At 46.5% G+C, this 13,850-nt stretch overlaps 1 protein-coding gene across 1 annotated transcript in view; it reads left to right on the forward strand.

The window, feature by feature from the left end:
• PRPS2 (phosphoribosyl pyrophosphate synthetase 2) overlaps positions 1-6,535 on the forward strand; it is a 35,355-nt gene extending 28,820 nt beyond the window's left edge. The window contains exons 5-7 of the mRNA XM_080653644.1: positions 909-1,082; positions 2,447-2,606; positions 4,139-6,535. Of these exons, the coding sequence (XP_080509770.1) occupies positions 909-1,082; positions 2,447-2,606; positions 4,139-4,231 (427 nt within the window). The 3' untranslated portion in view covers positions 4,232-6,535. The remainder of the gene's footprint in view (positions 1-908; positions 1,083-2,446; positions 2,607-4,138) is intronic.
• Positions 6,536-13,850: the final 7,315 nt, after the last annotated feature.

Consider the following 13,850-nt stretch of genomic DNA (forward strand, 5'->3'; position numbering starts at 1 on the left):
GGCCAAATAATGACCCAATGCACAAATGGCAGTTTCCGATTAACTGGCTTCAGCTTGTGCCTGTGATTTTAAAAACTACCTTGCAAACACTTTCCCTCCCAGGAGCACGTCCATGCCTCCCCTCCCCCCGCCCTCCCCCCCCCAGCCTCTGCTCTTCCCCCACAGGAACTCATCTCCTGAACTCTAAGAGACCCTGAGGGCTTACAACCAGGGCAGCAGTGGGCAGCGGCAGTTCATCCCAGGCTAACCCCTGAACCTGTCCCCAAGGCTCCCTTTTCTCTGACCTCTATGAGTGAGCCACAGCAGCCCAGCCTAGGCTCACTTCCCCAAATAGTCCCTCTCCTGTTATCCTAGGCCCGTGGTCGGCAAACTGCGGCTCGCGAGCCACATGCGGCTCTTTGGCCCCTTGAGTGTGGCTCTTCCACAAAATACCACGGCCTGGGCGAGTCTATTTTGAAGAAGTGGCGTTAGAAGAAGTTGAAGTTTAAAAAATTTGGCTCTCCAAAGAAATTTCAATCGTCGTCCTGTTGATATTTGGCTCTGTTGACTAATGAGTTTGCCGACCCCTGCCCTAGGCTCTTCCTTGTTTCACTGTCCCCAGCTTTAATAAACATCCCTTTAAAAAAGCGACTACTATGCAACACCAACAAATTGAATATCAGTTTCTTATCCAGTGGGCAAGGCACCCTGACATTCGTCCCCAGCTGCCACAAAGGCTAGGCCATGTCCCTAGCACATTTCCCCCATGAGTGGCTCAGGAATACCCCAGGCCAGGCGTGGCCTTACAAGGGAGACCTGATTCCTTCATTATCTTGAATGCGGTTGGTTAGGACATTCCTGACATACAACTGGAAAGAATGAGATGTTCTGATTGACCGTAGTTAACAAGTCCTTTTGCATCTTCACAGGGTCACGTCAATAGCGGACAGGTTGAATGTGGAATTTGCCTTGATCCACAAGGAGAGGAAGAAGGCGAATGAAGTGGACCGGATGGTGTTGGTGGGCGACGTGAAGAACCGCGTGGCCATCCTCGTGGATGACATGGCCGACACGTGTGGCACCATCTGCCACGCTGCTGACAAGTACGAGGGGCAGTTTGGGGAAGTGTTAGGCTATCTCGTTAAGAAGGGGAAAATTTCAGCTTTAAAAAATCGGGCCTGTTTTTATTTTTATTTTTTATTTTTTTAAATATATTTTATTGACATTTTACAGAGAGGAAGGGAGAGGGATAGAGAGCGAGAAACATCGATCAGCTGCCTCCTGCACACCCCCCACTGGGGATGTGCCCGCAACCAAGGTACATGCCCTTGACCGGAATCGAACCCGGGACCCTTCAGTCCGTAGGCCGACGCTCTATCCACTGAGCCAAACCGGTTTTGGCATCGGGCCTGTTTTTTTTTAAATATATCTTGGTTGATTTCAGAGAGAGAGAGAGAGAGAGAGAGAGAGAAACATCACCGATGAGAGAGAATCATGGATCACCTGCCTCCTGCACGCCCCTTACTGGGGATCAAGCCCACAACCCAGGATGTGCCCTGACCGGGAATCGAACCGTGACCTCCTGGCTCATAGGTCGATGCTCAACCACTGAGCCACACAGGCCGGGCACTATTTTTCTTAATTATTTCTGTTTGCTTAGCAGTGGCATTTAATTATATACAGATTTCCATGTTCAAGGTTGAGCTGTCAGCAGATTTTATAAAGGGTCCGAGGAGGCGTGTCCCCGGAAACAGCACAGAAGGAAAGAGACCCTCTTGCGGGCTTTCTTGGGCCCCACTGCCTTCTGTTCAGCCTTCACTGCAGCCTTCAAAGGCAGTATGAAACAAAGAACATAAGGTCTCTCAGTGGGCCCTGGCTGGTGTGGCCCAGTGGATAGAGTGTCGGCCTGAGGACTGAAGGATCCGGGTTTGATTCCAGTTGGGGGCACATACCTTGATCCCCGGGCAACCCATCGATGTGTCTCTCTCTCTCTCCCCCTCCTCTTTCACTCTCGGTAAAAATCAATGGAGAAATATCCTCGGCTGAGGTTTAACAAAGCAAAAATCAATGATTTTTTTATATTCATATGTCAAAATGATGGTATTCTGGCTGTTTGGGTTTAAACCAGGGGCTCTCAGCTAAGGGCAGTCTTGCTCCCTAAGAGACATTTTGGGTTGTCCCAGCTGAGGGGAGGGAGGAATTGCCGCAGTGCAATCCAGGGGTGCAGCGCAACAGAGGATTCCCCGGGCCCAAGGCCAAGGTCAGTAGTCCTGGATTCAAGGCAGACCAAGTACGTTGCCAGCACATACCTTGAAGATCGTCTTCGGCTAATAAATGGGAATGAAATTGGTTTCGTGCTTTCCTTTATGGAACACAGTTTCTCCTTTTCAATTCACACTAAGAAGAGACTGTTTTGCGGCTGTTTTTTGGTTTGTTTGTTGTTGTTTTCTTGTCTTCCGTTTTATAGGCTGATCTCGGCAGGAGCCACCAAAGTTTATGCCATCCTTACCCATGGGATCTTCTCTGGGCCGGCTATTTCCAGAATAAACAGTGCCGCCTTTGAGGCCGTTGTTGTCACAAACACAATCCCTCAAGAGGACAAAATGATTCACTGCTCCAAGATCCAGGTACTGTCCACACTGCCGGCAGAGCCAGGCAGCCAGGCCCCTATCTCAGGTCCCAAAAAACAGCATCGCGTCTTCTGGGTGTGACTGCTCACTGAGGCCACTGTCAGCAGAGGTTGCAGCTTCTCCCGTGGGAGGGCCTAATGCCCGTTAGGTCTCTGAGAAAGGCTGGGGCTGGCAGAGGTCAAAGTCAGACATAGTAAGTGAATAAAACCGCAATAGAAAAACATAGGGCCTGGCCGGTGTGGCTCAGTGGTTGAGCGTCGACCTATGAACCAGGAGGTCATGGTTTGATTCCTGATCAGGGCACATGCTCAGGTTGCAGGCTCCGTCCCCAGTGTGAGGCGTGCAGGAGGCAGCTGATCCATGATTCTCTCTCATCATGGATGTTTCTCTCTCTCTCTCCCTCTCCCTCTCTGAAATCAGTAAAAACATATTTAAAGAAAAACAGTAGGAAACAGGCTGTGCTGAAGCTAAACAGAATTAACATATGGCCAGTAAGTCTACCTGATTAGCCGCAGTTGAGAGTCTGCAAGCAATGGCCCACGGGCCCAATCCGGCCCACCATCCACTTTTGTAAATAAAGTTTTATTGGAACACAGCCACACCCGTTCATTTATATATTGTCTGGCTGTTCTTACAACAACTGAGTTGAGTCTGGCCTACAAAGTAGGAAATACTACCGAGCCCTTTGCAGAAAAAGCAGTTTGTGGACTGGTCTTTGAGTTAGAATCATGATAGCTGTGCTCTTACGTTATACAGTCACTGCATTTTCTGAAACCAAGAGAGAGAAACCTTCCATATAATTGAATAAAATCATTATATTTAAAAACAACAACACAGTCCCTGCCGGTTTGGCTCAGTGGCTAGCAGGGGTGGGCAAACTTTTTGACTTGAGGGCCACAATAGGTTCTTAAACTAGACCGGAGGGCCGGAACCAAAGCATGGATGGAGTGTTTGGGTGAACTAATATAAATTCAAAGTAAAGGAGCGGAGGGGAGAGCAAGAGAACCGGATAGAACATCTGGATCCGGCCCGCGGGCCGTAGTTTGCCCACGGCTGAGGCTAGAGCGTCGGCCTGCGGACTGCAGGGTCCCGGGTTTGATTCCGGTCAAGGGTACATGCCTGAGTTGCAGGCTCGATCCCCAGTAAGGGCATGCAGGAGGCAGCCGATCAATGATTCTCTCTCATCATTGATGTTTCTATCTCTCTCTCCTGCTCCCTTCCTCTCTGAAATGAATAAAAATATATAAATAAACACCCGAGAAAAGGGTGTTTCTGTTTAGCCTCGGCCCTGCAAAGCTTTTGAGTGTCTGCATTGAAAGTCTTGCTTCCAGGATCCCATAGGGTTTGGTGTAAGAGGCTGTAAATTTGGAGACTGGCCCAACGCCGTCTGTCCTCAAAAATGGGTGTGGGAGGTCTTGATGGCAGCTCATCCTGCAGGCAGAGAAATAGTGTCGGTTTTGGGACTTTTATGTTTTTAACGAAATCTGATGCCTCACTTTCCTGACCCCTTCTCTGTTTTTGGCACTTAGGTTATTGACATTTCGATGATCTTGGCCGAGGCGATCCGCAGGACCCACAATGGCGAATCCGTGTCTTACCTGTTCAGCCACGTCCCGCTATAAATCCAGACGGGAGCACGGAGCGAGCCTGCCAGCTTCTGACTAGTGTGTTTTTACCTGATTCTTAGCTTTAGGACTCAGCAGTTAGAATGCAAGACATCAGATCTTTGTACCCCCCCCAAGACCCACTGTTTCCTCCTCTGTACCTCGAGACCGTTTCTTTCCAGTTTGGGGTGAGGGTGGGGGTTCTTGATCTGTGCACTGTCATAGATCAGAAATATTCTTGTCATCTTGACTTGTTCTCACAGGTGACATTTTCTTTTGTCCTGTCAATATTTTGAGGCCACAACTTTCAAGTATATAGTTCCAACGCGTGGAAGTTCATAATTTATATATTTCAGGGTTGCCCGCGGCGATGTTAAGATAAAGACTTCTATGCAGGCATACAGTGGTAATGCTTATGGCCATTCGGGTATAGAATGAGCCCTTTTAAGAATACTTTAGAAAATGTATAATACCGTGATTTTTTTGTTTGTTACTGTACTTAATTGGGACCAAATTTTATGTCGTTTAAGATGGCCAGTCCTGTTACCACTTCAGAAAAACACGTAACGGTCACATCTTAGAAATGTCATGTTCTCAAATTCCAAAAGGATGTTCAGTGATCCATCAGATTTAGAACCCGTTGCTGAGTGTCTGTGCTCACGGTCACAGCCACGCTTGCCTCTGTCTGTCCCAGATGGACAGTTCTTTGGGCATCGCTTGTCCTGTCGTCTTGTTGTCTTAGGTGACATTTTTAGCTCTAGCTTTTACTTTGCCTTTTTCCCAATAATTTTCCCAAAACAAAACTGTTTAAAGTCCCCTTAAATGGACTAATCAGATCATAATTTTGCTTTTGACATAAATAAAAAGGTGGATTTGGGCGAGTTACACCAAATGCCCATTTCCACGTCATTCGTTTTGATTTTGAATGTTCTTTTGTTTTTCCTAGTCAGAAGCAGCAAGTCTAGGCAACTGATTATTTCAACTAAAGCCACTACATGAAAAATGGGGGCAAGAAAGGCCCTCGCAAAAGGTACCAATAAGTAGGCATTAGTTCCTGCATTGAAATGATATTCAAATGGGGGCCCTAGGAATGGTGGTGGAGGGAAGATTGCTTGCTCCCCAAGATGGCCCTTCATGACATCCTCCTACGTGAGGTGCCTCCCCGACTCTGCGGAAGGCATGCTTGCCTCTTTGTGAATTTCATTGCATGCCCATTGGTGTGCAAACAACTGAATTCTCCAGCCCCGGAAGAGGAGAAGTTGCCCGCATAGAATAATAAGGAGGTCTCCCCCTTCCTCTGCTGAATCTTTAAACAAGGAAATTGGAATCAGTTCTTTAAATTCTGCGGGTGCAGAAGTGAAATCTATTGAAGCTATTAGCCAGTAGAGCAGTCTTTAAGGTCTCGAGCTTCATTGCAGCAGAGGTGGAATGGAGGTGAAAGAGTGTCATTTTGGTCATCACAGAAACTAGCATTTGGTTGCCCCTTGAAATGGTTTTGGAGGGCCAATGACATAGTCTGGGAAAGCCAGCTATGCACTACAGATGACTGTATCTAAAAAGAGCCGACTTGAGCTATGTAAAAAGTTTATTTAGATGCTAAGTAGTTTTAATTTTTGATAAATGAGTGATACCTGCATTTCTTGGAATCTCTATGCATAGAGGAGTGAATATGTAGTTACAAACATGCATACGTAGACAGCTTGGCATACAAGTGTGGACATGTTGACATGGCTAAAACCAGTTGATTTGAAGGTAATCGTTTTATCTAACGTTGATAGTAACATAGAGTTAATTTTCGAATAATGATCTGAAGATTAAAACATGATAGAAAATCTCTTGTAGTTCTCTGAATTAGGAACTGTTTGTTACATTCTTTAGCACCATGTGTGTGTTTGGAAGTGCTTCTAATACATTGATTAACTCGCTAGACTAGACTAGGCCACACACAGTGGCGGTGTGGACATGAGCTATTTGGTTTCAGCTCACCCCAGCACTCGCTTTTATTGCTGCTGATGCAGAAGCATTGAAGTGAAAACACTGGGGATGTGGATCCTGCCCAGCCCTGCAAAAGTGGAGGCTGCCTTGGTGTACATCCAGCCAAAAAGGGGGGCAGAGAAATGCGAACATACCAGAACCGCTCAGCCTCCAACTTAATCTCTAGTCATACGATAACTCGTGATAACTGTCCTTCGTTAGGTGAGATGTCAGCTAGATGGGGCACATATCACTTGCCGTGTTTGTCTTGGCTTAGAATATGAGATTTGAAGACCTTCCAACGCTGTACTAAAACATTTCAATAAAGTCATACTACTCCTTTCCTTCATGGTGTGTGTCCTCATTGTGGAGTGATGTGTCTGGGCGGAGTGATGAGTTTTCTGCAAACGTGTGTGCTACTTCCTGACTGTCGCCTGCCATAGAAAAGGACAGAAAAGCCAGAAGTGTTTTGAAGTCAGCTCTTTTCCATTTGGAAGGTATTTCTGAAGGATGAATTAGCAGTCTCCTTGCCCCAAAGCATACAGCTGCGTCACGGAAGGCAGCCAAGTTGGTCATTCTAGACATTTCCTATAAAATTGTAGATCACACGAGTGTGTTTACATAGCAAAGGAGTAACACTCAGGATCCAAAGGCAGAGCAGAGCAGACTGATGTGTAGGCCCCTAGAGGTTTTGCACATGCTTTGATTTCAGAAGTGCCCAGAAGTGTCCTGCCCCCTAAAAACAACTGTTCACTGATGCTTTATGTTACCCTCGTGGGGACAAAGTAAATTTATAATTACGTTTGCCCAGCAACGCTCAACTTTAAAGTGTGGATAATGAAACGTGGCAACCTTTTGTCTTAAAGTCCCAGTAAAATAGAACTAAAACCAGGTCAATCGGGGCAGATCTGTTTAAGAGAGAATGTGATACAATGTACTAGAAGGGAGGGAGAACATGAAGGAATGCTGGAAACACCAAAAGCACTTCAATTCCACCTAGCAATGCTGTCACACCTCTGGGAGTGTTTCATTACTTGTGACAGGTCTCACCAAATCCGCTGTGCTACAGATGGACAGGCCAAGTGACAGGGAAAGATGACATAGGCAGGAGTCCTCAAACTTTTTAAACGGGGCCAGTTCACTGTCCCTCAGACCATTGGAGGGCTGGACTATAGTTTAAAAAAAAACAAAACTATGAACAAATTCCTATGCACACTGCGGGCCTGGGACGCGTCGGCTGCTAAGCAGGACAGGCAGCGGCACCTGGCAGGCCAGATAAATGTCCTTGGTGGGCCGCATGTGGCCCGCGGGCCATAGTTTGAGGACCCCTGGTTTAGAGGTTCAGAGGGCCAATCAGGTGAGGGCGATCAGAAAGGGCACGTACCTTGGTTGCAGGCTCCTCCCTGGCCCGGGTCCTGGTCAGAGCGCATGCAGGAGGCAACCAATCGATGTGTTTCTCTCACATTGATATTTCTGTCTTTCCCTCTCTCTTCCCCTCTCTCTAAAAGTCAATGGAAAAATATCCTCAGGTGAGGATTAATTAAAAAAAAAGAAAAAGGTCATAGGCTCCCAACCTTCCCCACTGGGGCACCAGACGTGTGAACAAAGCCATCTGACTTCAACCTCATGAGACCCCCAACTAAGGCCAACAGAAGAATAGCCCAGCAGAGCCCTGCCAACTCTCAGAACGGTGAACACATAAGATGGTAGCTGTTTAAGCCGGTAAGTTTCGCAGTGGTTTGGTACTCAGCAATAGATAATTGAAACATGACAGCATCTAATACTAATAGTAGCATCAAATATGGAAAATAACTTTAGAATCACAAACTCAAAAAAGACTTTTTGTTATTTTCTAGTTCAGTGGCCGAGGACCTGGCAGATTAGATGACTTGCAGAAAGAACATGGGCAGTGGAGTCAAAACAAACATGAACTGTAACCCAGCTTTGCATATTACTAGATCTGTGACTTCTTAGAATATCAGCTTCCTTGTGGGCAAATCCGCCTTGCACACCAGCTCCTCCCGCACAGGTGTTTTATTCTTCAGCTTTGGGCGTGATGGTGCTTCTAATGCAATGGAATCATGAATAGAATGAAGGAATGGGCAGGTGTGAGTTAACATTTTTACTAGGAAGTCACATCCCTCAAACACAAGAGGTCGTTCTTTCCACTCTACCTGACTCCTAATGAATTTACTTCATGGGTCTACGCAAGCCAGATGGCCAGACAGACTCTCTGTCATGCCCAGCTGGCAAACTGCTTCGGATTTTCCAAGGCAGCAGGCAGACTGTTGGAGCCCATTGCAACCATAAATAGCCTTTTCTCTTTTTAAGCAAGTCCTCTCCTCCATAATTTGCATCGGGGGCTTTTTTCCAAAGCATCTGACCCTTAGGACTCTTCTGGCGAACTCTGATACTCACGTGGGACCAGTCCTCAACAGGAAAGAAGATTTTTGTCACATGAATTTGCATATCCTGTCAAGGACACCTTCAGAACACTTTCATTTCAAGGTAAAATGAAACATACAGCCCTGAGCAGAGAGGTGCTTCACAATTCACTTTAAAAGGGGGGATGAGAAACGAAAGACAAGGTTAGCCCTGGCTGGTTTTCTCAGTGGTTAAGAGTATTGGCCTACAGACTGAGCGGTCCCAGGTTCAATTCCAGTCAAGGGCACATGCCTGGGTTGCAGGTTCCATCCCTGTCCTGGGTTAGGGTGCATGCAGGACGCAACCAATCCATGTGTCTGTCTCACATGGATATTTCTGTCTCGTTTCCCCTCCCACTCTCTCTAAAAATCAACAGGAAAGAAATATCCTCGAGTGAGGATTAACAACAACAACAATTCTCAAAAGACAAGGTTCATTGTGACAGGGGGCTTTGCAATGCTAAGAACATACTCCATACCAAGGAACTACATAGCCTGTGTTCTGGGTCCACGTGTCATTTACAAAGAGCAGACTCATGGTACCTGCATATGTCTAACAAAGAATATGGTTTGTTCCAACTAAAAGGGTTAAAACTGCGGCCTTGTTATAAAAATGCCATTAAAGCCTTCCCTCCTTTTCATCAAGCAGGCCCTGACTTTGAGGATCTAAGAGTGGAAAAAGGCAGCAGGAATTGGGGAACCGGTGGGGTTAATACCTACTTCTCAGGCTCATCCCAATCAAGCAACGGGCAGAGAGAAACGATAAGGCGCATTATTCTTCCCCAAGCCAGAAGCGGGGCATTGGCGAACCAGCGCAATTTGCTTAAGGGATTTATTTAGGTTCCCATCGGCTGCAGGCGAGTATGTACCCGTATGTACCAGTATGATGTCTATGCTGGAGTCAAATGGCAGAGATGGGACTCCAATTTGGGCTTCTGTCCCCAGCTGTGGAAGTCTTGAACCACCGCTGTGGATGCTGGCTCAAGCCTGGTTTCTTTTTAATTTCAGAGACTTACTCCCAAGAGTCCTTCCATGTTTAAATCTCTAGATTAACATGACACTAAACTAGGGCTGCCAGATTAAATACAGGAAGCCAATTAAATTAGAACTGTGGTTGTTGTTGTTAATCCTCACCCGAGGATATTTTTCCATTGTTTTTTTAGGGAGAGGGGAAGAGAGAGGGAGAGACAGAGAGAAACATCGATGTGAGAGAAACACATCGATTGGTTGCCTCTTGCATGAGCCCCAACCAGGGCCCAGGCTGGGGAGGAGCCTGCAACCAAGGTACGTGCCCTTTCTGATCACCCTCACCTGATTGGCCCTCTGAACCTCTATGTCATCTTTCCCTGTCACTTGGCCTGTCCATCTGTAGCACAGCGGATTTGGTGAGACCTGTCACAAGTCTTGATTAGAATCGAACCTGGGATCCTTTGATCTGCAGGCCAACGCTCTATCCACTGAGCCACACCGGCCAGGGCTAAATTGGAATTTTAGATAAACAGCCAATTAGTTGTTAGTATAAACATGTCCCAATTTGTCAAATTTAGCAACCCTGCACTAAACCTTAACTACCCACCCAGGGCGGTTCCTGATCCACCAAAAAGAAAACACAAAATGCAAATAAGACTCCGAAAACCGAGCACGAGCCAATGAGAGGCCCGTTTTCATAGAAGAACTCCTGCTCTGCCTCCACCGTTTGCTCTTGAGCCAGCTCACCTGCAGGGGACTGGGCCCAGGAAGTGGCCATCTTTGCGGCCATCAACTAACTCTTCAGCAGAAGGTCTCCCACGGGTTCAAGGTTAGTCGTTGCACTACCGCTGGCAATACCAGAGATCTGAAACAGCCCAGCTGCCCATCAATAGAGGGGTGCTTCCGTAAATTGTGGGTTATCCAGACAGCGAAGGCATTCCAGCTGTGAGGAAGAGAGGATGCCCCTATGGAAGGTATAGAAGGAAATGCACAAGAAAAGGCAAGCGAGGAACAAAGTAGGGGGGGAGGTGGGGGTAAGGATTAAAAAACCTCTGGAAAGGCAAGGAACTGATAACAATGGTTCCTCGTGGGCATGGGGCAGGGGTGGAATTGGAAAAATGGCACGTGATGAGATGACGATGTGTTCATTCTGTGTCCATCTACGCATGCGTGTGTGTCTATATCTGAGTATTCAAGAGTTCACAGCAGGCCTGAGGCTGCTGTCATTACAAAGGGCTGGATCCAAGGCTGGCCTTTGACTGGCTGCTGGGAACTTGCATGTCTAGTGGGGCCTCCCCGTCCCCAGAGCTGGGACCCGCTGTGCCTAACGATATGAGTGTTTGCAAACGGTATGACTGACACCGAACACCTGCTTTCCTCCTGGGAGTCTGGAATCTGGGTGCGAGTCAGCCAGAGGGTGCCCACGTGACCGGCCCCACTGAAAAGCCCGGGTGCCGAGTCTCTAACGAGCTGCCCCGGAAGGCAGCATTTTCTGTGTGTTTTCCCAGCTGGTGCTGGGGATCGAGTGTGCCCTGAGCTTGTGCTTGGCTCCCTCCATCATGGCTCCGGGTACTTCTCCCGGGGACTCATTTGGTTTGTATCTTTTCACTGTAATGAATCACAGCTGTGAGTCTCCCTGGTGAATCACTGAACGAGGGATGCTTCCGGGTACCCCTGACAGCTCTGATCTATCTACCAACTATTATCTATCATCTATCTATCATCTATCTATCTATCTATCTATCTACCTATCAATCTATCTATCTATCTACCTATCAATCTATCTATCTATCTATCTATCTATCTATCTATCATCTATCTATCTATCTACCTATCAATCTATCTATATATCATCTATCTATCTATCATCTATCATCTATCTATATCTATCATCTAATCTATCATCTATCCATCTATTACAGCCGTGGGCAAACTACGGCCCGCAGGCCGGATCCGGCTGTTCTATCCGGTTCTCTTGCTCTCCCCTCCGCTCCTTTACTTTGAATTTATATTAGTTCACACAAACACTCCATCCATGCTTTTGTTCCGGCCCTCCGGTCCAGTTTAAGAACCCATTGTGGCCCTCGAGTCAAAAAGTTTGCCCACCCCTGCTCTATTATCTATCTATATCTATCTACACCACATGTATATTATCTACGAAAAGAAAAGAAAAATGAAAGTCCTTCACTTTTTATTTTCCTAACTAAAAGCCCCATTCGAAATGCTTTCAGAGAGAGAAATAGAAACAGAGAGTGAGACAGAGAGAGAGAGAAATGAAAGGAACAAAGAATGCAACACATTTCACTGCCTCAATCTATAAGGAGACCAAATTCTTGTAGCTTTTAAATGGCAGCATTAGTTTTTTCCCCCCAAAAAAACGTTTTTCAGCTTTTACACATTAATGTTTCAAAATCTTAGGGCTTGGTTCTAGAAGAATGTGTCCCTCTTTGTACATATAGAACAATCCAGCACATAACTGGAAATACAGGCCTGCCATTTAGAACATTTTCATCAGAGCACTTAAAGTCACCTTTGGTGGTGGTGGGGGGATCACACATTAAACAAGTTTTTATATAAAGAAAGATTGGTTTCTTCTAGTACTTTTAATGTTGAATGTCTGCATTTAAATTTTTTTTAAATGTATTTTTATTGATTTCAGAGAGGGAGAGGGAGAGATAGAAACATCAATGATGAGAGAGAATCATTGATCGGCTGCCTCCTGCATGCCCCCCACTGGAGATGGGACCCGAAACCCAGGCATGTGCCCTGATTGGGAATCAAACCGTGACTTCCTGTTTCATAGGTCAACACTCAAGCACTGAGCCACGCCAACCTGGCCAAAATTTTCATTTTTTACAGTGTTGTGCCCTTCAGCCCTGGTAACGATATACACTGAGTGGCCAGATTATTATGATCTCTGAATAGAGGCCCAGTGCATGAATTCGTGCATGGGTGAGGTCCGGCCAGCCTGGCCAGGGGGAGGGGACATGGGCACTTGGCTAGCCTGCCTGCTGATCGAACTCCTGGTCGAGGGGACAGTTTGCATATTAGCCTTTTATTCTATAGGATATACACTGAGTGGCCAGATTATTATGCGTTCAGAGATCATCATCATCTGGCCACTCAGTGTATTTCCCTTCATTTATTTACGTCTTCATTGCATCCTCCAGGGTCCTGGCAGGAAACAGACAGCACAATCAAGTAAGAAATTGATAAGTTTAGCAAAGTGACTGTTTTTTTTTTTAATATATTTTATTGATTTTTCACAGAGAAGAAGGGAGAGGGACAGAGAGTTAGAAACATCGATGAGAGAGAAACATCGATCAGCTGCCTCCTGCACACCCCCCACTGGGGATGTGCCTGCAACCACGGTACATGCCCTTGACCGGAATTGAACCTGGGACCCTTCAGTCCGCAGGCTGACGCTCTATCCACTGAGCCAAACCGGTCAGGGCTAGCAAAGTGACTGTTAGTGACAGTGGACAGGATTTAGGGGAATCAGAAAGGATGCTACAGCAGTTCACCGGGGAGTCCTTACAACCCCAAAGCTAAAATGGCAAAGGGAAGGGGTGATTAGTGGAATTTGGGATGAGTAGCCATTCGGAGGGCATCAGCTGAAAAGAGTTTCATTAGTGGGTCGCAGCCAACCCACAGCTAGCACCGGGGCGGGGGGGGGGGGGGGGCAGGGAGCCAAGGAGTTAAATACTCGCATCCAACAGGAAGCTGTTGATGAAGTTTTTACAGCTCAGCCTCCAGGGACGCAGAGCAGGGTGGGAAGGCCTACAGGGTGGATCTGGACGGGAAATGGCCCGCACGCAGCCTCTAGGTAAAGCATCATAGCCTCCCACCCTCCTCCCACGCCCTTCCTTCCCACCATTTCATGTCAGTTTTCTTCCCAAGTATTTCATAGCTTTGTTACTGCTTGGAATGGGACCCGTCCTTCTACAACCAATCTGGATCAATGACTGTTTATATGCGAGAAGGCTACTGATTTTGACAAATGGTTTGCGTAGCCAAGTGCTTTGATAAGAAGGCATTTGATTTTCACTGCCTGTGTGAATATCATATGGTATGGGACCTGGGGAATGTCCATTATCTTTCCTGCATTAATCCCATCATTTGTGTAAAAAAAAAAGGGTAATACATTATAGTTTTTTAGTATTTAAGGAGATAATACATATAAAGCAGTTAAAACAGTGTCTGCCTCATAACAAATCCTCAGGAAAGATCACCCATTATTATCACATCTAATACTTTCCAGCTGATTTGGG

The sequence above is a fragment of the Plecotus auritus genome, assembly GCF_963455305.1.
Source record: "Plecotus auritus genome assembly, chromosome: X".
Lineage (NCBI taxonomy): Eukaryota > Metazoa > Chordata > Mammalia > Chiroptera > Vespertilionidae > Plecotus > Plecotus auritus.